Source organism: Leuciscus leuciscus (genome assembly GCF_965113295.1).
Source record: "Leuciscus leuciscus genome assembly, chromosome: 12".
Lineage (NCBI taxonomy): Eukaryota > Metazoa > Chordata > Actinopteri > Cypriniformes > Leuciscidae > Leuciscus > Leuciscus leuciscus.
Genome location: NC_138736.1, coordinates 2,910,837 through 2,933,854, shown reverse-complemented (window position 1 = coordinate 2,933,854; position 23,018 = coordinate 2,910,837). Strand labels below are relative to the sequence as shown.

Below are 23,018 nucleotides of genomic sequence, written 5' to 3'. Positions count from 1 at the left end.
TCACACAAACCGCTCGTTTCGTGTCTTAGGCCATCAATGTGTACTTACGATGGGGAATTGTTTAATTTGGACGACGGGGAATTGTTTTAATTTGGACTCCATGCATGCTCTTTGAGACAGTGACCATCGACCTGCATTATATGACTGACAGACAAGAACGGTTTGACCTAAAAATATCAAAATTGAAACTACTGCGGAAAAAAAGACACCTACATCTTGGATGCCCTTGAGGTAAGCTAAAACATACCAAAAATTAATTTCAAAGTGAACTATCCCTTTAAGCCCTATTCGGACGGGATTAACTTTACAAGGGTGGATGGAGTAATGCAATTTTACCACAGGACGTCTGTAATATTAATGGCTAATTCGCACGGGATAAGAGATCTCAGTAAAACTAGCAGAAGTGGGAGAGTAACTCGATTTACACACCGCCGTCACTCCTGTCCTCGTGTGTGTGTTACGTTGCTTCCTGATATCACGTGCGCAAACACATATAACCTATATTTCTACATATAAAATAGTTATGTCCGGTCGAACGATGTATTAACTTCAGATTGGATTGTGTTGGGTAATAGGCACTTACCTAACGCTAAAAGATGTTTCGTTCCTCTAACAAGTGCTGTCGATCTTCTTTCTGATCTGAATGGTGTGTGTGAAACACTTGAGTTCTGCCACAGACTCGTCCCAGCGACTAGAACGCAACTGATGCTTTTTCAAGAGTCTCCATACTTGAAAAACTACTTTTAAACAGGAAATATTAACGTACATATTTACAGCGGGTCTATTCGCACGGGATTAGTATTACCTGAGGTCATTTTTCCGGACCTTTTTACTGAAGGTAAAAGTCGCCGTAATCTTTACTGACATTGTCCGTGATGATCACTGAGATGCACATTTGGACGGGTCTAAAATCACAGAGAAGCTCTGGTAATAATTACTTAACCCCATCTCTCCATGTTAAACTAGTCCCGTCCAAATAGGGCTAAAGATGGTCAAGTTACTCACAAAAGTTAGACACACTGGTTTAGAATGAAATGAGATGCTGATGTTAACCCGTTTCTCTGACCTTGGCCCGTGGAGGCAGCAGTCGATCCAAACGTAGGTGTAGGATTGGTTTGCTGACCGAATACAGGGCCAGAGTTGGACTTGGCTCCAAACGCAGACGCTGGGGAAGCGCTGACCGAGAACGAAGGTGCCGATGACCCGAACGCAGGAGCACTGGGTTGAGACGCGTTTTGTCCGAAGATTGGGGCCTGTCCAGTGCCAAAGCCGGATGAAGGAGCGGCAAAACTAAAGACAAACGGGGAGGGGTTGGCAGACGGAGCTGGAGCTGCAAGAGAAATTAGATGTTAGACACATTTGTACAGGATGTCAACCAAAGGGCAGAAGCACTAGGGCTGTCGCAGTGAAAGAATAGGCGCGTTGTGCAGATGTGCAAAATTGTGCGATTTTTTTCTAAATGTCAACAAAAAACTATTGTGAAATGACGGCGTTTCCATTAACTGATGTTACGCGACTAAAACGTCATTTTTTACTCTCGTGAAAAGTCATTCCAAAAATCATGGTGACGGATGTTGGTAGGTTTAAGTATATCCCAGCCACTGCACTGGCCATTATTCTTAATCGAAGGAGACGTATGTGTGTTATTCCAAGCATTAATGGCAAGGAAAGACCCATATACTTGGAGCGGCACATTTGAGGTGTTTCTGGGTGTTTCTCCCTCATTTCTGCTTCAAGGTCTTTATTGTGGCATTTATTTGAGGTGTAGAATCCAGTATTCCTGTAATTCTTTTGTCATTTATGAATTTAATAAAAGAACTCCGTCTCGTATTCTGTCCAAACACACCGCGTCATCTACGTCAGGTGACCTGTAAATGCTCAAAAACTGTTTCCATTGCAGTTTTCCAAAATATTTCTTTTTAGAATTGCCTGAAGAACCACCTCATGCGAGCGTAAAAACTTTTTTGCGATAAATGGGAGTTTTTGCAAAATTTACGCGTTTCCATTGGGCCTATTTTCAATTCGCAATTTCAATTTGCTCAGTTTGAAGGGTAATGGAAACGCGGATAATTTCCCTTGCGGTAATTTTGAGTCGTGATATGCAGTATTATCTCCATTTGTTTATTTTTTTCTATAAGTGTTACGTGTGGTCAGGAGGCATGAAAACGAGGACATAAGTTACCAATAAAACCAAAACTAAAAGCGTTGTAAGTAAAGGAAGTGAAGTAAACAATGTCAAATTAAGGGTCCACATATCACAACATAAACCTGAAACCTAAGCTCGTTAGGCTATTGTTATGTGTGACCCTGGATCACAAAACCAGTCACAAGTCGCACGGGTATATTTGTGGCAATAGCCAACAATACATTGTATGGGTCAAATGTACATCGATTTTTTCTTTTATGCCAAAAATCATTAGGATATTAAGTTAATATCATGTTCCATGAAGATATTTTGTAAATTTCCTACAGTAAATATATATATAAAAAATAATTTTGAGAGTGAATGCAGCACAATCGTGAACACAAATGAAAAACTTTAAAAGGCAATTTTCTCAATGTTTCGATTTTTTTATTTTAATTTCAGAAAATTTACCCTTGTGACTGGTTTTGTGGTCCAGGGTCCCATATGTATAACAGTTAGTTCCGATCATCGAGTCTGACTTGACGAGAGGCTTTCTGCTAATATTTCACCAGAATCAGCATTGCTCGTCACTCAGCGCAGTTACACTGTTACGCCACAGGGTGACGGCAAGGGACTGTCTTTGAGTTATTAAACCGTTCATTGAAAGAAAAATGCTGATTCATTCAAGAATAAATGTAATGAAACAAGGTGTTAATTATTTTAACTTCGAGTCTTATTTATAATTTGTTTAACATTAAATACACCTTCACGAAGTGCAAAACAAGAAGGCCAATTGTAGCCAATCACCGACATATTCAATGAGCTTGTGAACAACAGCCAATCAGAAGTGTTTATGATTCCGCTCAACAGCGCTCAGTCACATTTAAAAAAAATTCAGTATCAACTTGGTACTGAAGTCGGTACTTTTGACAACGCTACATTCAATACACCTTCAAGAAGTGCAAAACAAGAAGGACGTGGCCTTGTGAAGAAAAGAAAAAAACACGCAAATATTGCGGTTGCATGCATTCCTTTGCAGTTGGCTTGTCAGTATTGCGGTATTACAATATTGCGGTTAACGCGGCAGCCCTAAGAAGCACAATGTGGGATTTTTGGAGGCAAACTAACCGGCAGAGGCTGGGGTGGAGGACGCAACAGCACCAAAATTGAAAGAATGGCCAGATGAGTTTGAGCCCGAGCCAGAGGTAGTGGGAGTGATGAAAAGGCTGGGGGTGGAGCTGGATGAAGCTGGGGTGCTCGAGGAGTTGGCCATGAAGCCAAAATTGGGCGTTGGAGCAGATGTGTCTGGAAAGCACATAGTTGGAGAGTCAAATTGTGGTACTACAAGAATAAGGTATAGTGTGCTGTAGGCCAAAACCCAGAGAAGAGAAGCATTTTAGCACTTCTGTTTCAATCGTCTCAAAGTCAATGTTTTTTTTTGTAGGGATGCACTATATCGGTATCAGCCGATATGTTCATTTTTAGTGTTATCTGCCTGATAAGAAAGTTTGGCCGATATATTAAAGCTGATAAATAATGGACTATTTCCTTCACTTCAGATGCACACTGTTCACCATTATGGTTTTGAATTGCTTGAAATATGATTGGAATCACTTTGAAAAGGATATCGGCTACATCAAATTATGAGAACATTATAATTGTGTGTTTGGGACGTGGCTTTTAATGGTGAGACACTTGTTTTTGTAATCAGGCTCTCAAAAAATATATAAAAATTTGGATTTAGATTTATCTGCCAATATATCGGTTATCGGCTTTCAAATATAAAGAATTATCGGTTATTGGTATCGGCCAAAATGTTCATATCGGTGCATCCCAAGTTTAAGTGAATAAAAACTTTTGTTAGTCACAGAACTTATTTTCTGCAATAAACCAAAAGCCAAATGGAAAAAATCCCATTGGGTTTTTGTCGAGAGAACCAGGGTGATGCGAATTCACCACAAAAATACGTCATCACTGAAGCGCTCTATAGCTTTAAGAGAGCATCAAAAGACCATACGGTTTGACTCACCTGTTATACTCTGTCCAAAACCAAATGACGGCTTTGGGGGTTCTGTTGACTCTGCAGTTTTCCCAAAGGTAAGCGTCGGCGTAGGCTTGGAGAAATCTTTTGGAGGGTCTGGCTCGCTGAACGAGAAGCCCAAGTTTGCCATTGGTTTCTCAGCTTCATTGGAAGCACCAAACAAGAACGAACTTGAGGGTGCAGAGGTGTCCTTTTTCTCTTCTGGTTTTCCAAAGGTGAAGGTAGGCGTCACCAGCGTTTGCTCTTTCGTTGCTTGTTCCACAAACTTTGAGGCAGAAGATTCAGCTACTAAAGACTTGCCAAAAACAGGGATGGCGTTCGCTGCTGTTGTTGTTGTCGACGTTGTGGTGGTTGAAGCGGTTTCTGAGAAAGCAGAAGCATTTTCTTTCTCAGCCTTGGACTGGGGCGCAGAGAAACTAAAGGATGAATTTGAGCTTTCATTCTCATTGGGTTTAGCTCCAAATAAAAATGCAGAGTTTTCAGAGCCAGAAGCTTGAGAGCTGAAAGTGATTCCACTTCCGCCACCAAATTTAAATCCCGTACTAGAATCCTGAGATTTAGTTTTTTCTTCGATTATGTCATCATTCATGGATCTACTAAAGTCAAAGGCCCTTGTTAAACTCTCTTTTGTCGCTGTGGATTCTGATGAGGCACTACCAAGTTTGACCCCACCAGAACCTGCATCCGAGAACGAGCCTCCAAATTTGAAGCCCTCTGATTTCGAGGTCGAGTCGGAAGTCCCGATTCCAAATTTAAATCCTTCCGCGGTGGAAGAATCTGAGAAAGAGCCTCCGAACTTTAATCCAGCAGAGGTCGAGTCCGTAGAGCCGGTACCAAACTTAAAGCCAGATGAACTTGAGTCTGTACTGTTGGACTGAACGCCAAAAGATGAACTAAAACCTGAAAAACAGCAAGATTTCTGGTCATTAGTCTGCTTCTACAAAACGGTAGCGTCGCAAAATCTGACTTCTGGAAATATGATTGCGAGGCACTTTACCTTTGGACTCTATTTTAGCTCCGAGTTTTGCTGACTGGCAGGCCACACACTTCTGGTCCACTGCCTTATTTTGAACACAGCACACCTCACACTCCCAGCTCCCCTCAGGTTTCTTGAACTTGTCCCCGAATCCCAACAAAGACGCAGCAGATGTTGCAGGTGCAGAGACTGGAGTCGAGACCACATCGGCTACAGCTCCTGTACAACACCAAGAGTAAGACGTCAGGGACGCAAATATCAGTTTGATTAGGCGGATATTAAAAGCTAGACTTTTCAGTAGGGTTGGGTATCGTTTGAATTTTAACGATTCCTAATTTCGATTCCAATAAGAAAAAGAAAGAAAAAAGAAAGAAAAAAACTTATTCACATTTAGTCTTATAACAAAACAAAACATTTAATTGTAGCTGAATATCATGAAAAACACAAGGAACGTTTGCCTGTGGTTTAACACCACCATAGAAAAACAACTAGCCTAATTAAAGTCAAGTAAACACTCAGTAATTAAAAAAGAACAAAAAAATAGATACAACTGAGCAAAGATACGATTGAAATAAACTGTTTTAAGATTCAGGTATTTAGGAACAGAAACTGTAATCATATATAAAATAACACCGCATTTTATAAATAAAATATACATTACAAATATAGTTACAAAAGTTATTCAGTCAAGAACGAGTACATTTTCTCTGTTTGATTAGTGTTATTATAAAGACGGCAGCAGGAATATTAGGCTGCTGTCACTTTAAGAGCTGCACGGATCCAATATACTGTTACACACGTGCAGCACTGAAAACAGCGCGCGAGTTGTCTCACGCTTGAATGGTTTAAAGTTATATTGAAATGCTCACAAAGGAATCAATAAGAGGAATCAATTTTTATTTTATAACAATTATCCGATTCCTGACCTCATGTACTACATGTATTTTCGATTCCCAACGCTATTTTTCAGACCAAATTTTAAGACAAACTCTTTTCTACCAGATTTCATAGGCGTTAAAGGGGCTGTCCATCTTTTCTTTTCTTTTTTGGATATTAAAATGTTTTACATCCTAGTAAAACTTTACCTGGTTTAGAGCTCAGACAGGATATGCATTTGACATCCTGTGCCCTGTTCAGAACCAGGCACACGTCACAATCCCAAGCCCCCTCTGGCTTCTTAAACTTGTCCCCAAATCCTAATATTCCAGTTGCTGTAGATGAAGCGGCAGTCGTTGTGGTCGTTGAGAGAGTGGATGAGGTCTCAGAAAGAGCCGGTAGAGTCAGTCTGGATTTCACTCCAGTCCCGGATTTGGCCGTGTAACAAGCTACACATTTAATTACTTCCGGTTTGTTTCTGACCAAACATGTGTCACATTCCCAGCTACCAGCTGGAGGAGCAAAGAGAGAACTAATGCTTGCAGGAGCTTCTGCGGGTTTACTGTCCGATGTAGAGGCAGAGTCTGTGTTGGGTTGTGGCGCGAAACAAGCAACACACTTTTTGTCCGAGGACTTGTTTTGCAATAGGCAAACGTCACAGCTCCATGAACCTGCAGGTGGCCTAAACTTGTCACCGAAACCAGAAAAAGTAGCAGATGATAATGAAGCAGACTGTGAAGGTTTATCAGCAGAGTTCTGAGAGGGGGATGCAAACCCTGGAAAAGAGTAAAAAGGGTAATTAAATGCACTCAAATAGCAACACGCCATTAAAAGACCTTTACTTAATAGCATATTGTAAGCCCGTCTATTGGTCCAATGGAGGTTTCCAATAATACGGGGAAGGTTTCTCTGCGTGTTATGTCTTTCCCTTTTCGCAACACAACAAGGTACACAATATCGCTTCGAGTTCCTTACCAGGTCTCCGGCACAAGGGGCCAGTCCCGAAGATCAGAAATAGAGGTTAATTGGCTAAATATCTAGGATTTGCCGGAATTCCCACGCGCAACAATCAAAGATATATTCAATAGCCCCCTTGGATGCCCTTCAGGAACTTAATTCAATCGTTTACTTTAGTAGCATTTTTTGACCACCATTTAAAGACGTCAGTCGATCAACTTTACCTTTCTTAAAAATGGTTTTGTTTGGCCAAACTTGTGGCTCGTTCCACGTATACTTATCTAAAGTAACATTAAATTAGAACAGAAGTCATCGGACACGTCCAAGCTAGGCTGATCAACCAGCATCTTGCTGATTCTAGATAGACAAATCCATCCTCTCATCCAAGTACACTTATTTTCTGATATCAGTTATTAGCCGTCGCTAATCTCTGACGCAACCTTGTGGAAATATACAGATCCGTTAATCTACTTGGGAAAAACAAGTCTCAGAGTCGTTGAGAATAAAATCAAACGTTTACAATTTATTGACCAGGTAATGAAGCAATAATTCAAAATCCAATTCGCAAGAATAAAATCATCAGTTAATCATAACATAATTCAGGAATCGAAGAGTTTGTAGAAATTATTACCTGGCAACAAAAATTACACACAGCGGTTGTGTGGGCAAGTCAACCTACAGACTCCTCAAACTTTTCTACACCTTTTCCTTATATACCCAGATAATTCAATATTCTTGCCAAATGGTGGCATCTGTCATTATAATTAGATTTTGGTTCCCTATTCAGGGATTCACACTGCAAGATCAGAATTTGTACTTGAATAGGTTCTTGTTTTACATACAGGAGGTATAGTCTAAATGGAGGATCTGGGGGAGGGAAACACCTTTAAGGGACACTTTTCTCATATTTTATAACTTCTTTTAGCTTTTCATTATGGTTGGGAGAATGAGACCATTTTACCAGGCGCACTGAGACACTTTAAATATCATCAAACATGCATACTTACTTCTTGTACATACATAGCATTGCATAGGTTTTCAGTGTATTTCAGGTGGGGGGGGAGGGGGGAGATAGTGTGTGTGAAGTGTGAACTGCACTGTGTGCTGCGTCTCGGAAGTTCAAAGACAATATTCTAAAGACAATATGCACGCTTGTTTCTCTGGCGCGTAAGGTCTATAGTGCTGGTTTAGACCGACTCTGAAGTAGGAGCTCAATTAGTTCCTAAAAAAAGTTCCTAGAACTAAAATCGTTCCTAGTTCCTGCGGTGCGAACACACCCAAAACCGGGCGTGCAACCCATGCAACAAATGTGAATGTTATCAAAGGATGACATTTGGTGGTACTTAAGCCCTATTCGGACGGGATTAACTTTACAAGGGTGGATGGAGTAATGCAATTTTACCACAGGACGTCTGTAATATTAATGGCCAATTTGCATGGGATAAGAGATCTCAATAAAACTAGCAGAAGTGGGAGAGTAACTCGATTTGCGCATCGCCATCACTCCTGTCCTCGTGTGTGTATTACATTGCTTCCTGATATCACGTGCACAAACACATATAACCTATATTTATACACATAAAACAGTTATGTCCGGTCGAACGATGTATTAATTAACTTCAGATTGGATTGTGTTGGTAATAGGCACTTACCTAACGCTAAAAGATGTTTCTTGCCTCTAACAAGTGCAAGAACGAGTGAATTTTCTCTGTTTGATTAGTTTTATTATAGAGACGGCAGCAGGAATTTTAGGCTGCTGTCTCTTTAAGAGCTGCACGGATCCAATATACTGTGGGGTGGTTGTGGCGCAATGGATAAGACACATGCCTTTGGTGTGAGAGACCCGGGTTCGAATCCACTGTGAGACACCAATGTGTCCCTGAGCAAGACACTTAACCCCTAGTTGCTCCAGAGGCGTGCGACCTCTGACATATATAGCAATTGTAAGTCGCTTTGGATAGAAGCGTCAGCTAAATGAATAAATGTAAATGTACTGTTACACACGCGAGTTGTCTCACGCTTGAATGGTTTAAAGTTATATTGAAATGCTCACAAAGGAATCGATAAGAGGAATCAATTTTTATAACAATTATCCGAACAATTATCCGGGTGAAGAAAGGGGCGGAGCTGTCAACTGATCACCACCTGGTGGTGAGTTGGATCCGATGGCGGGGGAGGAAGCTGGACAGACTCGGCAGACCCAAACGTACTGTGAGGGTCTGTTGGGAACATTTGGCCAAATCCCCTGTCAGAGAGATCTTCAAGTTCCACCTCCGGCAGAGCTTCGACCGGATCCCGAGGGAGGCTGGAGATATGGAGTCCGAGTGGACCATGTTCTCCACCTCCATTGTCAACGCGGCCACTCGACGCTGTGGCCGTAAGGTCTCCGGTGCCTGTCGAGGCGGCATTCCCCGAACCCGGTGGTGGACATCGGAAGTAAGGGATGCCGTAAAGCTGAAGGAGGAGTCCTATCGGGCCTGGCTGGCTTGTGGGACTCCTGAGGCAGCTGACGGGTACCGGCAGGCCAAGCGGACTGCAGCCCGGGTGGTTGTGGAGGCAAAAAAATCGGGCCTGGGAGGAGTTCGGTGAGGCCATGGAGAAGGACTATCGGTCGGCCTCTAAGAGATTCTGGCTAACCGTCCGGCGCCTCAGGAGGGGGAAGCAGTGCCCTACCAACGCTGTTTTAAGTGGAGGTGGGCAGCTGTTGACCTCGACTGGGGATGTCATCGGACGGTGGAAGGAATACTTCAAGGATCTCCTCAATCCCACCGTCACGTCTTCCACCGAGGAAGCAGAGGCAGAGGGTTCAGGGGTGGACTCGTCCATCACCCAAGCTGAAGTCACTGAGGTAGTCAAGAAACTCCTCGGTGACAAGGCACCGGGGGTGGATGAGATCCGCCCAGAGTACCTCAAGTCTCTGGATGTAGTGGGGCTGTCTTGGCTGACACGCCTCTGCAACATCGCATGGCAGTCGAGGACAGTGCCTCTGGGATGGCAGACCGGGGTGGTGGTCACTCTTTTTAAAGGAACACTCCACCGTTTTTTGAAATAGGGCTTATTCACATTCTTTCATACATTTAGATAGGTGGGTAAATGCATTTTTGTCTCAGTGCATGCATTGTTTTAGTTTGACAGGGTCGGCGCTAGCTTAGCTTAGCACAATGAATGGAATCCTTTGTTGCCAGCTAGCATGGCCCGCGTAAAAGTGATAAAAAAAAAAAAAAAAACACGTAACCCACTTCTTGTGGCCTGCGTATTCACAACGAGTACAAATAGAGATGCAGATTAACACTAGGCGATTTCCTAGGCAGATATTGACTTAGGACTATATTAGGGGGAAGCACAGGCGAAGCACAGCTACTTAGACGAAGCACTGCTACTTGGGCGCAGAGATCACGCAACACATGAAATCCCACGACTTCCGTCAACATAACGGTGTGCATTGCAACGAGTCAAAACACAGAAGAAGAACAACACGCGTGACCTGCACCGAGTGTCTTCGCTTTTGGATTGTTTTTTTTGAGAAGTTACAGCAAACATGTATATTACCTGCGTAGCAAAAGGTTGTGAGAACAAGCAAAGGACATACACGAATGTAATGTTTCACAGAATTCCATCGAATGTGGAACTGAGAAATAAATGGCTAGCAGCTCTGGATATCTGTACGTCAACGCATCTCTCTACAAAATTAAACCGTATCGTGTTTGCGAAGAGCATTTTGCACCGGAGGACTAAGTTACTTTGAAAAAATGGAATATGGGCCCAGAAAGATGGTACTACGTCTGAAACATACGGCCGTCCCATCCCATCTATTTTCAAAGCACAGGCAGAACAAAGTGCACATGTAAGTTGTCTTTTATTACTCTTCCTTATGTTAATCTGTGTCTTTATTCGGTTGTAAGATAGATGCTGAGAAGCTGCAGCACTATATAGACTACGGTTCAAATAACGTTAGCCTCCTCTAGTATAACCTCGTGATGAATTCAACCTGTTTAGCATGAACAACCAAACTAAAAAAAAAAAAAAAATCGAGTACTGCCGGATGGATCAGCGCCGTGAAATCCTCGGTAGCTGTGACACAACTGCGGGCACGCTCATCTTGATCTGACGCGTTGAGCCTGGTCATCGATGGCCGTAAACTGTCCCACTCGCCACAGCACAGACACTCTATTTCAGTCGGGATAGATTGGCATATTCCCCCACATTCACACCATCAGTTTGTGTTGGCTCTCATCCTCACGTCCTCAGGCTGTTGAGCGATCGCAACCTCCTCCTGTCGTTCTATTTCCACTCATTTTCTGTAAACTCTTGTATATAGGTATGGTTCTGGCTCACACAAAATCTGCCATGTTCATCGCCATTCATGTACTGTTGGGAAAATAGCCAGGCAGCTACTATTCACACCGGTATGTTGACGGAAGTCGTGGGATTTCATGTGTTGCGTGATCTCTGCGCCAAAGTAGCAGTGCTTCGCCTAAGTAGCTGTGCTTCGCCTGTGCTTCCCCCTAATATAGTCCCAAGTCAATATCTGCCTAGGAAATCGCCTAGTGTTAATCTGCATCGCTATTTGTACTCGTTGTGAATACGCAGGCCACAAGAAGTAATGTTATGTGTTTTTTTTTTTTTTTTTTATCACTTTTACTCGGGCCATGCTAGCTGGCAACAAAGGATTCCATTCATTGTGCTAAGCTAAGCTAGCGCCGACCCTGTCAAACTAAAACAATGCATGCACTGAGACAAAAATGCATTTACCCACCTATCTAAATGTATGAAAGAATGTGAATAAGCCCTATTTCAAAAAACGGTGGAGTGTTCCTTTAAGAAGGGGGACCGGAGGGTGTGCTCCAACTATAGGGGGATCACAATTCTCAGCCTCCCCGGGAAAGTCTATGCCAGGGTACTGGAAAAGAGAACACGGCCGATAGTAGAACCTCGGATCCAGGAGGAACAGTGCGGTTTTCGTCCCGGTCGTGGAACACTGGACCAGCTCTATACCCTCTCCAGGGTGCTGGAGGGTTCATGGGAGTTTGCCCAACCAATCCACATGTGCTTTGTGGACTTGAAGAAGGCTTTCGACTGTGTCCCTCGCGGCATCCTGTGGAGGATGCTCTGGGGGTCCGGGGGTCCGGGGCCCTTTGCTAAGGGCTATCCGGTCCCTGTACGACCGGAGCAGGAGCTTGGTTCGCATTGCCGGCAGTAAGTCAGACTTGTTCCTGGTGAATGTTGGACTCCGGCAGGGCTGCCCTTTGTCACCGGTTCTGTTCATAATTTTTATGGACAGAATTTCTAGGCGCAGCCAGGGGCCGGAGGGTGTCAGGTTTGGGGACCACATGATCTCATCTCTGCTCTTTGCGGATGATGTTGTCATGCTGGCCCCATCAGACCAGGACCTTCAGCATGCACTGGGACGGTTCGCAGCTGAGTGTGAAGCGGCTGGGATGAGAATCAGCCCTTCCAAATCCGAGGCCATGGTTCTCAGTCGGAAAAAGGTGGCTTACCCACTTCAGGTTGGTGGAGAGTTCCTGCCTCAAGTGGAGGAGTTCAAGTATCTTGGGGTCTTGTTCACGAGTGAGGGAAGGATGGAACGGGAGATTGACAGACGGATCGGTGCAGCTTCTGCAGTAATGCAGGCGATGTACCGGTCTGTCGTGGTGAAGAAAGAGCTGAGCCACAAGGCGAAGCTCTCGATTTACCGGTCAATCTACGTTCCTACTCTCACCTATGGTCATGAGCTGTGGGTCATGACCGAAAGGACAAGATCCTGGATACAGGCGGCCGAAATGAGCTTTCTCCGCAGGGTGGCTGGGCGATCCCTTAGAGATAGGATGAGAAGCTCGGTCACTCGGGAGGAGCTCAGAGTAGAGCCGCTGCTCCTCCACATCGAGAGGGGTCAGCTGAGGTGGCTCGGGCATCTTATCCGGATGCCTCCTGGTCGCCTTCCCGCAAAGGTGTTCTGGGCATGTCCCACCGGGAGGAGGCCCCGGGGCAGACCTAGGACACGCTGGAGGGACTATGTCTCCCAGCTGGTCTGGGAACGCCTCGGTGTCCCCCCGGAAGAGCTGGAGGAAGTGTCCGGGGAGAGGGAGGTCTGGGCATCCCTGCTTAGACTGCTGCCCCCGCGACCCGGCCCCGGATAAGCGGATGAAGATGGATGGAACAATTATCCGATTTCTGACCTTATGTACTACATGTATTTTCAATTCCCAACGCTATTTTTCAGACCAAATTTTAAGACAAACTCTTTTCTACCACATTTCATTGCCGTTAAAGGGGCTGTCCATCTTTTTTTTTTGTTGGTTATTAAAATGTTTTAAATCTTAGTAAAACTTTACCTGGTTTAGAGCTCAGACAGGATACGCATTTGACATCCTGTGCCCTGTTCAGAACCAGGCACACATCACAATCCCAAGCCCCCTCTGGCTTCTTAAACGTGTCCCCAAATCCTAATAGTCCAGTTGCCGTAGATGAAGCGGCAGTCGTTGTGGTCGTAGAGAGAGTAGATGAGGTCTCAGAAAGAGCCGGTAGAGTCAGTCTGGATTTCACTCCAGTCCCGGGTTTGGCCGTGTAACAAGCTACACATTTAATTACTTCCGGTTTGTTATTGACCAAACATGTGTCACATTCCCAGCTACCAGCTGGAGGAGCAAAGAGAGAACTAATGCTTGCAGGAGCTTCTGCGGGTTTACTGTCCGATGTAGATGTAGAGGCAGAGTCTGTGTTGGGTTGTGGCGCGAAACAAGCAACACACTTTTTGTCCGAGGACTTGTTTTGCAATAGGCAAACGTCACAGCTCCATGAACCTGCAGGTGGCCTAAACTTGTCACCGAAACCAGAAAAAGTAGCAGATGATAATGAAGCAGACTGTGAAGGTTTATCAGCAGAGTTCTGAGAGGGGGATGCAAACCCTGGAAAAGAGAAAAGGGTAATTAAATACACTCAAATAGCAACACGCCATTAAAAACCTTTATTTAAAAGCATATTGTAAGCCCGTCTATTGGTCCAATGGAGATTTCCAATAATACGGGGAAGGTTTCTCTGCGTGTTATGTCTTTCCCTTTTCGCAACACAACAAGGTTAAATGCAGTATATATCTTCTCACATGCAATAACTCGTTTCTTCTGACTCCATAAATGAAAAATATTTTAATGATATCTGCGCATCATTAAAATGAACGAATATTTGATTATTCTTTTAAACTCTGATTGTATTTTACCCGCTTAGATCAGGAAACTATATCGCTTCGAGTTCCTTACCAGGTCTCCGGCACAAGGGGCCAGACCCGAAGATCAGAAATAGAGGTTAATTGACTAAATATCTAGGATTTGCCGGAATTCCCACGCGCAACAATCGAAGATATATTCAATAGCCCCCTTGGATGCCCTGTTATATTCTGGTCTTTATACTCACAGACTACAGAATTCTAACAAAAGGTTTCTCAGTGGTTTACAGTAGTATCAGATGTACTTAAAAACATACTAAAAGTTTACCAAAGTTTGACTCCAAGAAAGGCCCCATTTTCAAAATGGCGGCCGTCAGGACCCTTAAAATGACCATTACTCCTTTGTATTCCTCCTAGACCAGGAATACTGGTGCCTGATACATGTTTGGGCCATGTAATATTCTAATTAACATATTTGCATGATAGATAAGTGATTACAAGTACAATTATATATCAAAGCAATTGGTTACAAGCATATTTATGCGAAAAATAAGTAAAATTTCCCTTAAGGCGAGACACTACAGGTGAATAGGGTAAACATTTTAACTAGCAGATATCACCATGAAACTTTCCCAGTTGATTGTCTACATTAAGATGAGAAAAAAATGTATTACAAGTTTTCTGTAATTTAATGTTTAAATATGCAAATTAGTCATTAATTAAATATGCGCAAAAAAAAAATCTAAGAATTGGATAAAGCCAGGTTCAAAATAATTTTTTCATTGTGTTCACATATTAGATGGGAAAAAATTACGGTGTATGTGCTGACAGGGTGCAGGGTGCTCCAGCAATCGCGGAGCAGTGGGATGATTTAGAACGCCAACTTTTGTTGAATTTATGATAAATCTACAGACACAAACAGACAAAGTGTAGTAAAATAAAGACCTAAATGTGTATTTCAGACTCTTTTTCACCACAAGTCTGAAAGAAGACATGTTATTGAAGACAAATATCCCAAAATCTCAAAATTGACCAGTGAAAAAAAAACGATGCTTTTGCCTGCCGTGTCTCGCCTTAAGTAATTGCATATTTCTCCTTTCTCAAATCGTTTTGCCTAGTGTTGGTGGTTTCTGTGGTTCATAACCATTCTTTTGATTCCAATAAAGAATAAATTCATTACAACTGTGTGGTACTGTCAAATTAGTCAAAACAGGGCTGCCACGTGAAGGCATGTGCTGATTGTCTGAACCCGTATAGAATCACACCAATTCATTGGCTGATGGCGCGGGCGCCTCCTCAGTGGCGCAACGTGAGAGCAGAATGACGTGGACAAAACTTTGGTGACATAACCAGGTCTAGGCCATAGAAACACCTTCACAAGACCTGGGGCAAACTCCATACAAGGCTCACTCACAGAAAGAGCCTGCAGATCCCCCACGCGCTTGAGAGAGGCCAACGCTAACAAAAGTGCCACCTTGAGAGTCAGAATCCGGTCCGGAGCTGACTCCAAGGGTTCAGAGGAAGGCTCTAATAGCCCCTCCAGAACAACTGATAAATCCCAGGTGGGGACACTAACAGGACGTGCAGGCCTCAAGTGTCTAACTCCACGCTTAAACAAGGAGACCAGACAGTGTTTACCTAAGGGGATCTCGTCTGACTCCCGATAGGCAGCGATAGCTGACATAAACTCTCAAGGTAGTTGCAGCCACTCCAGCGACAAATTTATCCTGCAGGAATTCCAGCACTGAACCGACCGGGCAGCTGACAGGGTCCACTGCATGAGCCGAACACCAAGACTCAAAAACCTTGCACTTAGAGAAATACAGCAGTCTAGTAGAAGGCGCACGAGCGTTATCAATGTTCTCCCAAACATCAGCGGGAAGACCAGACGCCACTGTCGCTAGCGATTGCCTCTTATCGCCCACAGCCTCCATATCTCGGGTTAAGGATGCCAATTCCTGCCCTGGAGCTGAGACAGCAGATCTCTCCTGATAGGAATCTATCAAGGGGACTCAAGGGGAATGGGGCTACCAGAAGGAGGCAGATCCCACACTCCCTCACTCTGCAAAGGACTGCAGGGATTTGCTTGACCGAAGGGGATACATACAGTCTCAACTCCAGCCACGGATGAGCGAGGGCATCTATCCACAGAGGTGTCGGATGAGCTGAGACAGGGAAAACCATAGAGGGCACTGTGTCGAGCTCTGCGACGCAAAGAGGTCCGCCTCGCCAAACATGCTCCAAATTAGAGCCACTGTTTAGCAGTGCAACATCCATTCCCCCGACTTGAGCTTCTGTCTCGACAGAAAGTCCGCTGCGATGTTCAGGTCCCCTGGAACGTGAACTGCTCTCAGCGAAATAAACTTGTCTTGAGCCCAAAGGAGGAGGCGGTGCGCATGCCTGTCGAGGGTGCGCGACCACGAGCCCCCCTGGCGATTTACATGGGACACCACTGCCATGTTGGCCGTCCTGACAATGACATGAGTCCATCAGGGCAAGGAGAAATTGATCCAGGGCCAGAGAGACAGCTTGCAACTTGAGGCAATTTATGTGCCATGAGAGAAGCTCGCCCGTCCAAACATCGTACGCCGGACTGCCCTCGAAGACCGCACCCCAACAAGTCAAAGAGGTGTCCGTCGTGACAACCTGCCAACGGCAAACTACACCCATCTTGACCCCCTGAAGTAAAAAGGGGGAGTCTTTCCACCTCCAAAGAGCGTGAAGGCAACTGCGCGACACTCTCAGCAGGCGGAAGGCAGACCAAGAAGGGCGAATGCCCCTGAGTTTCATCCAGCACAGGAATGGTCTCATATGAGGGAGACCCAAGGGCAGCACAGGAGAGGCTGCTGCCATGAGCCCCAGAAGCCTGCGACATATGCCCACCGCTACATGATGGCCGAGCCTGAAACGGGCCAAACACGCACGGAGACTGGAAACTCGAGCAGGGGCCAGACGGGCCTGCATCGAGAGAGAATCGAGCTGGACACCCAGAAAAGTGGTCTGCTGAGAAGGAGTTAAGACATTCTTCTGAGCATTCAACCTGAGACCAAGAGACCGGAGGTGGTGGAGAATGACGTCCCTGTGACGAAACACCAACTCTCTGGAATGAGCCAGAATGAGCTAGTCGTCTAGATAATTTAGTACACGGATGCCCTGGAGCCTCAAGGGGGCCAGAGCTGCATCCATGCACTTGGAGAATGTCCGCGGAGCCAAAGCTGGACCAAATGGAAGGACCCGATTCTGATACGCCTTTCCCCCAAAGGCGTATCCAACCTGAGGTTTAGTATAATGCCACCTTTATACTCAAAAACATCTATAGAGGATGTATTACATATGTATTACCTTATTCAAATTGAAATGAGTGACCATTTTAGAGGGTTCACACACAGGCCTCTGTTCGGGCTAATTCAGAGTTGTTTATGATCAAAGTTATACAACTCCAATTTAAGTTACTTTTGGGTGCAATAACTTTTACATTGAATGGCAAGTCTGTGTTTTAGCAAAAAAAGGGTATGTGTCCAAAAACACGTACTGAGTAGGAGTTACATGACATAGGCTAAATCGTTTACATCTCTGGTTCACCCCAAACAAAGATAAAACCTTACAGTTATCTCACAAAATCATGTATTCCATAAGTATGTAATCATGTCAGTGCAATTTAGACAAGTCCAATGGATTCATAGACCCAGAAAACATGGGGTTAGACACCAAGATTACTTGGCTAGGTCAAATAATGAAGGAGTTAGGATATTTTAAGGGCTTCCTGCCCATCTTGGATGCCATCTTGAAAATTACACCTTTCTAGTGGTCAAACTTTGGTAAACTTTTAGTATGTTATTAACCTCCATGTATCTCTGGCGGCGTCACTCATTAGTGTGTCCATTAATTCTCTGCCGCTTTCGCCAACAAGGTAGCTGAAAAGTGTAACTTTTTTCTTTTCATCGTCGTCACTCACTGTTAACTCCACATAAAGCATAAACTCATCCTTCCACGTCTTCCAGGACCTTGAAAGGTCGTTGGAGTCCAAACACAATCTCTGCGGCGGCTTCCATCCTTCCATGTTGCACACGGGGATGCTCACGGTTAGTAACTCTGCTAACGTCACCGTTACTGTCTCGTTAAACGGCCTAAGTCCACTACCGCTGCCACCATGTTATATTCTGGTCTTTATACTCTCAGACTCCAGAACATCTTGTTTAACACCCAACGGGTGGTGGTTTATTAAGCAATAAGTTTGAACACATACATATAGAATTAACAGTGCAACAGCACAACATGCGAGCCTCTGCGTGCAACACACTAAACGGTCCGTGCTGCGACCACAATATTACCAAGGATCCGCCTCATAGCACATTCCCACATGCTAAACAATCACTATTGTTACACCCTTCAGGAACTTAATTCAATTGTTTACTTTAGTAGCATTTTTTGACCACCATTTAAAGACGTCAGTCGATCAACTTTACCTTTCTTAAAAATGGTTTTGTTTGGCCAAACTTGTGGCTCGTTCCACGTATACTTATCTAAAGTAACATTAAATTAGAACAGAAGTCATCGGACGCGTCCAAGCTAGGCTTATCAACCAGCATCTTGCTGATTCTAGACGGACAAACCAATCCTCTCATCCAAGTACACTTATTTTCTGATATCAGTTATTAGCCGTCGCTAATCTCTGACGCAACCTTGTGGAAATTTGATTATGTCATCAAAAAAATAGGGGCTTTCGCACCGGGTAGTTGTAAGAACTCGCCACCAGGGTGGTTCCCCCGGAAAACTAATGGTTCCCTTAGGAACATTTTTCTGGTTGCATTCGCACCGCCATTAGGAGCTCTGAAGTGACGTAAGCCGCGCTTGTTGTTGGGACTTTTATTGTGACGGCGCTGAGAACGACTGAGCTCAGTGCTCACGTTCTGCGTTCATTAGTTTGCGATCTGTCTAACACGTTATTAGATATAACTGTCATACATAGAAAGTAGACCGTAATGAAAAGTTATTAGCATGTGCCGTGTGGTTGATGTCCAGTGTAGCTAACTGAGCAGAAACACATAATCATGTTTCGCTCAAAGTCGCGTTGGATTTCCTCCTCAGCGTAAAGGTTGAGAGGCTCATTTATCACTGTTGTCCATGTTCGTAGAGTTAGTTGATATAGTGGAGTAAATATATAGGCTTTAATCTGTTTACACACAGCTTTTTTTTACGGCGGGTGCTGGTGTTTTGAGTGCATTCGGCCAATCAGCGAACACTCACGTCACTGGTAGTTCCTATAGACCTTATGTAGCCCCGCCCCTTTTCAGCGCTGCGCTCGTTGTCTTTTGTCTTCCAGTCTGTATTTTCACTGCGATCTTACGCATTTATGAATGAACGGTTTGTTTTAAAATCTTCCCAGTCTACTGACATTTGTTAAGACATCTGCTTTAAACATTACTGTTTATCACTCATGATAACTTTCGTTAACTCTGCAATAAGTAAATCCACTTCACCAGTGAATTACTCTGACAGCGATGCCATAGAAATATACAAAGCGACCGCAAAAACGGAAGTTCAAAGACAATATTCTAAAGACAATATGCACGCTCGTTTCTCTGGCGCGTAAGGTCTAAAGTGCTGGTTTAGACCGACTCTGAAGTAGGAGCTCAATTAGTTTAACTGGTTATAACAGTTAAAGTTTGGATATAACTTTACATACTCTACGTTTAGTAAGTGATTTTATCATACCAGTCTAATGCTAACATGTCAAGTTTAAGTTATGTTATGATTATATTTCTTAAACAGTGTGATCTTTTGCAGACTGAGACAAAATAATTGTGTGATCACCAACTTTTATTCAATCCATAATATTCCTTGAAAAACGTAATTTCTAAGTAAAAAAAAAACAGAACAAAAAAACAAAACAAAAAACTATACACTGTATTTGATATTCACATACCAGTTTGACTGAGTTTTTCATTTAGATTCCCATGTAGAGTTTTCTTCAGTTCAGTCAGGGCTCTTTTAAGAGAGTTCACATTCACATCAGAGTCAATCCTGATCTCAGTCCAGTTCTTGGTGTGTGGACGCGTGTTCAGGGATGAGCTCATCTACAGCAGGAGAGAGAGAAGACTGTTAAATATGATCATTATTATTAAAGCAGTTCAATGTTTTACACAGGAGCTTTCTAACACAGTTGAGGCAAAACCTCTGTATGAATATGGATGATATGACCATACTTCCCCTAGTTGATTGATTACATGAATAATTGCTTATATTTTCTCTATTAAAACATCTCTAAAATATTTAAATATGCAAATTAAGCATTGTCTTATGTTCAGTCTATAGTGTTTCATTGCCATGTAATGGCCTGGCAGCAGAATACAGGGTTTTTAGTCGTTTTCACAGATCCGTGTGAATGAGGATCGTTTTGATAATGGTGTCGAAGTAGCCTAGAAATCTAGACGCACCCCAGCGGCAGCAAAATGTATTTTGCAGCCAGGGTAGTCTAGCAACTCTCCGTTGACATTCGAGCTGTAAAAACCTAAATTGGGTCAGGCCAATCACATCGTGTATAGAGTAGGCGGGGCGGGCTTAACATAATGACGACAGAGTTGCGACGGTTCCCTGCTACTTGAAAACAAAGAATGGCGGCTGCTGGAGAACAGTCTTTCGAATCAGCTTTGGCCGCGACTCTGCAGGACTTGGAGTTAAGCTGTTCTTTGAGAAAAGAGCAAAGAACGGCACTCAAGTCATTCTTAAAAAAGAAAGATGTGTTCGTAGTTTTGCCGGCCAGATTCAAAAGTTGAATCTATCAACTAATGTTAGCTCCGCTGTTGGGAGAACGCTCTGGTTGGTTGAAGCGCTGTCCTATTGCGTGCCAGGCTAGTGTCGAAGGAAACTCAAAGGAAAAACTTCTCCATTTTCAGCATATCGGTGTCGTGTAAACGTATCCTCAACACAAGAAACAAACACATGCAGGCATCCGTCTCCACAGTTTAGAAATACTTTGCTTGCTGAAATACTTTGCTTGCTGTATTTCATGCAAATTACCTTCTGTCCTCAAGGTCTAAACTACCAAGTCTGGGATCTTGATTAATGCAAATTCCAATTGTTAGTTCGTGCCTCCATTTGGAGGATGTTTTGTCTTGGTCTGAGTATTTAAAGCTGCAGTCCGTAACTCTTTGGGGTTAAAAATTATCCAAAATACATTTTTGAGCAAGTACATAACCAGCCAGTGTTCAAAACTCTCTGCTTGCTTTAGCGCGATTCAAAACGGTAAGCTTGTAATAATGTTTTTAATTCCAGTGGTACTGGTGGATTTCTGTGGGAAATTCGAGCATGTCTTTGCGTCATTACGTCACATCTGTCCACATAAAGTCACATCTGTACACATAAAGAAGAGTCTCGGCTAGTCGGCTATGAGTGTGAGGATGTCGGAGGTGGAGATTTGTAGCCTTTTCTCACAGCACTTGATATAATTAAACTTATCAATTTGATGGCGGATCCAGAAAGGTTCAAACGACAATCACCAGTGACAACTGGAGATTCACCCATTGTAAAATGCAAAAGACTTTGTTTGGACTTCGGAGTGGCTACAGAAAAAAACAGACTGACGACAGTCACAATGTTCAGACGACTTTTTCCGGTGAAAATCCTTATGTTGGTCATACTTCCAAAAAGTATAATCTGTGATTGCGAATGCCAGGATCCACACCGGTGGCGACTGACACCCGCACATTCTCCTCAAAACATTTGATTCATCCGCGCTGTGCCATGTCGAGGCACAACCCACGTAAAGTTGATAATTCCGCGAACAACTGCAATTGCAGATTTCAAACAGAGATGGCGACAAAGAGGAAAAAATACGGACTGCAGCTTTAAAGAAATGTTGCAAAAGGCTCAGGGTGATTCTGTCGTCTGATCAGCCCGTAATGCTGAAGGTCTTCCTTACACTCAGCATTATGTATCTTTCAGATGTCAGGTATGCATATTTTACTCTTTATTTCTGTAAGGGACCAAACAGAATTACTATTTAAAGGAACCGTATGTAAGAAATGTATTTCAATGAATCATAAAATGGCCCTGATATGTCACTAGACATTAAGAAATCATGTTCATTTCAAATACTTTTATCACTGACAACAGTAGTCCGGCCAGGATATTGTCATTTAAAAGTGAAGTTGCAGCCGTCAACTGATGTTGATGTTGTCATGTTGTGTTTTGGCCTGATGCTCCACCCTCCACCTATCTACCAATCACAAAGTCAGTAGTGTTTTGGCATCCGGGTTGCCAGCTCTGCTCTAGTTACCACAGCTGCAGCTACAAACGTGTCGGATAAAAAATGTCTAACGTTACGAAACCTAAAAGACCTCGTTATGAATCCGAAATACGTCATGACAAAGTCCGAAAAAAAACGTACTGTGTAGGACTCGTCACTTGCCATTGGAAGCTCCTTGTAGCAGCCTACGTTCCTGCTGGATCCTGCAGCCTAAAGGCCTTTTTATACTTCTGCGTCGGACCTACGCCGGAGCCTCTACGCTGTAGGCAACGCGTTGGTTTTCATTTATACTTCTGCGTCGTTGTCCGCTTTGACGCGCAATTACACATGCAGAGGGAGCATGTGAAACCCGAGGGAGGGGTCCTAGCAGACCAATCACAGCGCTTGCGTCCGTGTAGAGTTGACGCGTTGTTACATTTTTGGAGAGGTGCACGTCAGGGTACGCCGAAGGGTACGCACGCTACACACAGCCTACGACGTAGCTACGGCGTGAGTTCGACGCAGAAGTATAATGAGGCCTTAACTGGCAACCTCGGGGGAGGGGGAGGGGATACACCGCTCTACAGTAATTTGAAAGTGATTGCAGTACCAGTTTTGGCCACAATCTTACATACGGTTCCTTTAAATAATGGCAAT

The 23,018-nt window shown here is 43.8% G+C and overlaps 2 protein-coding genes across 4 annotated transcripts in view; both read right to left on the bottom strand.

Moving 5' to 3' along the window:
- krit1 (KRIT1 ankyrin repeat containing) overlaps positions 1–23,018 on the bottom strand; it is a 56,401-nt gene that overhangs the window by 21,028 nt on the left and 12,355 nt on the right. The window lies entirely within an intron of this gene.
- Positions 1–23,018, bottom strand: part of LOC309510874 (uncharacterized protein) — a 36,148-nt gene that overhangs the window by 2,434 nt on the left and 10,696 nt on the right. For all 3 annotated transcript variants that reach the window (XM_082185827.1, XM_082185826.1, XM_082185828.1), the window contains exons 5-11: positions 20,061–20,211; positions 13,308–13,880; positions 6,228–6,794; positions 5,164–5,361; positions 4,155–5,066; positions 3,254–3,430; positions 1,067–1,330 (exon numbers count right to left, since the gene is read on the bottom strand). In XM_082185827.1, coding sequence (XP_082041953.1) covers positions 1,067–1,330; positions 3,254–3,430; positions 4,155–5,066; positions 5,164–5,361; positions 6,228–6,794; positions 13,308–13,880; positions 20,061–20,211 — 2,842 coding nt within the window. The remainder of the gene's footprint in view (positions 1–1,066; positions 1,331–3,253; positions 3,431–4,154; positions 5,067–5,163; positions 5,362–6,227; positions 6,795–13,307; positions 13,881–20,060; positions 20,212–23,018) is intronic.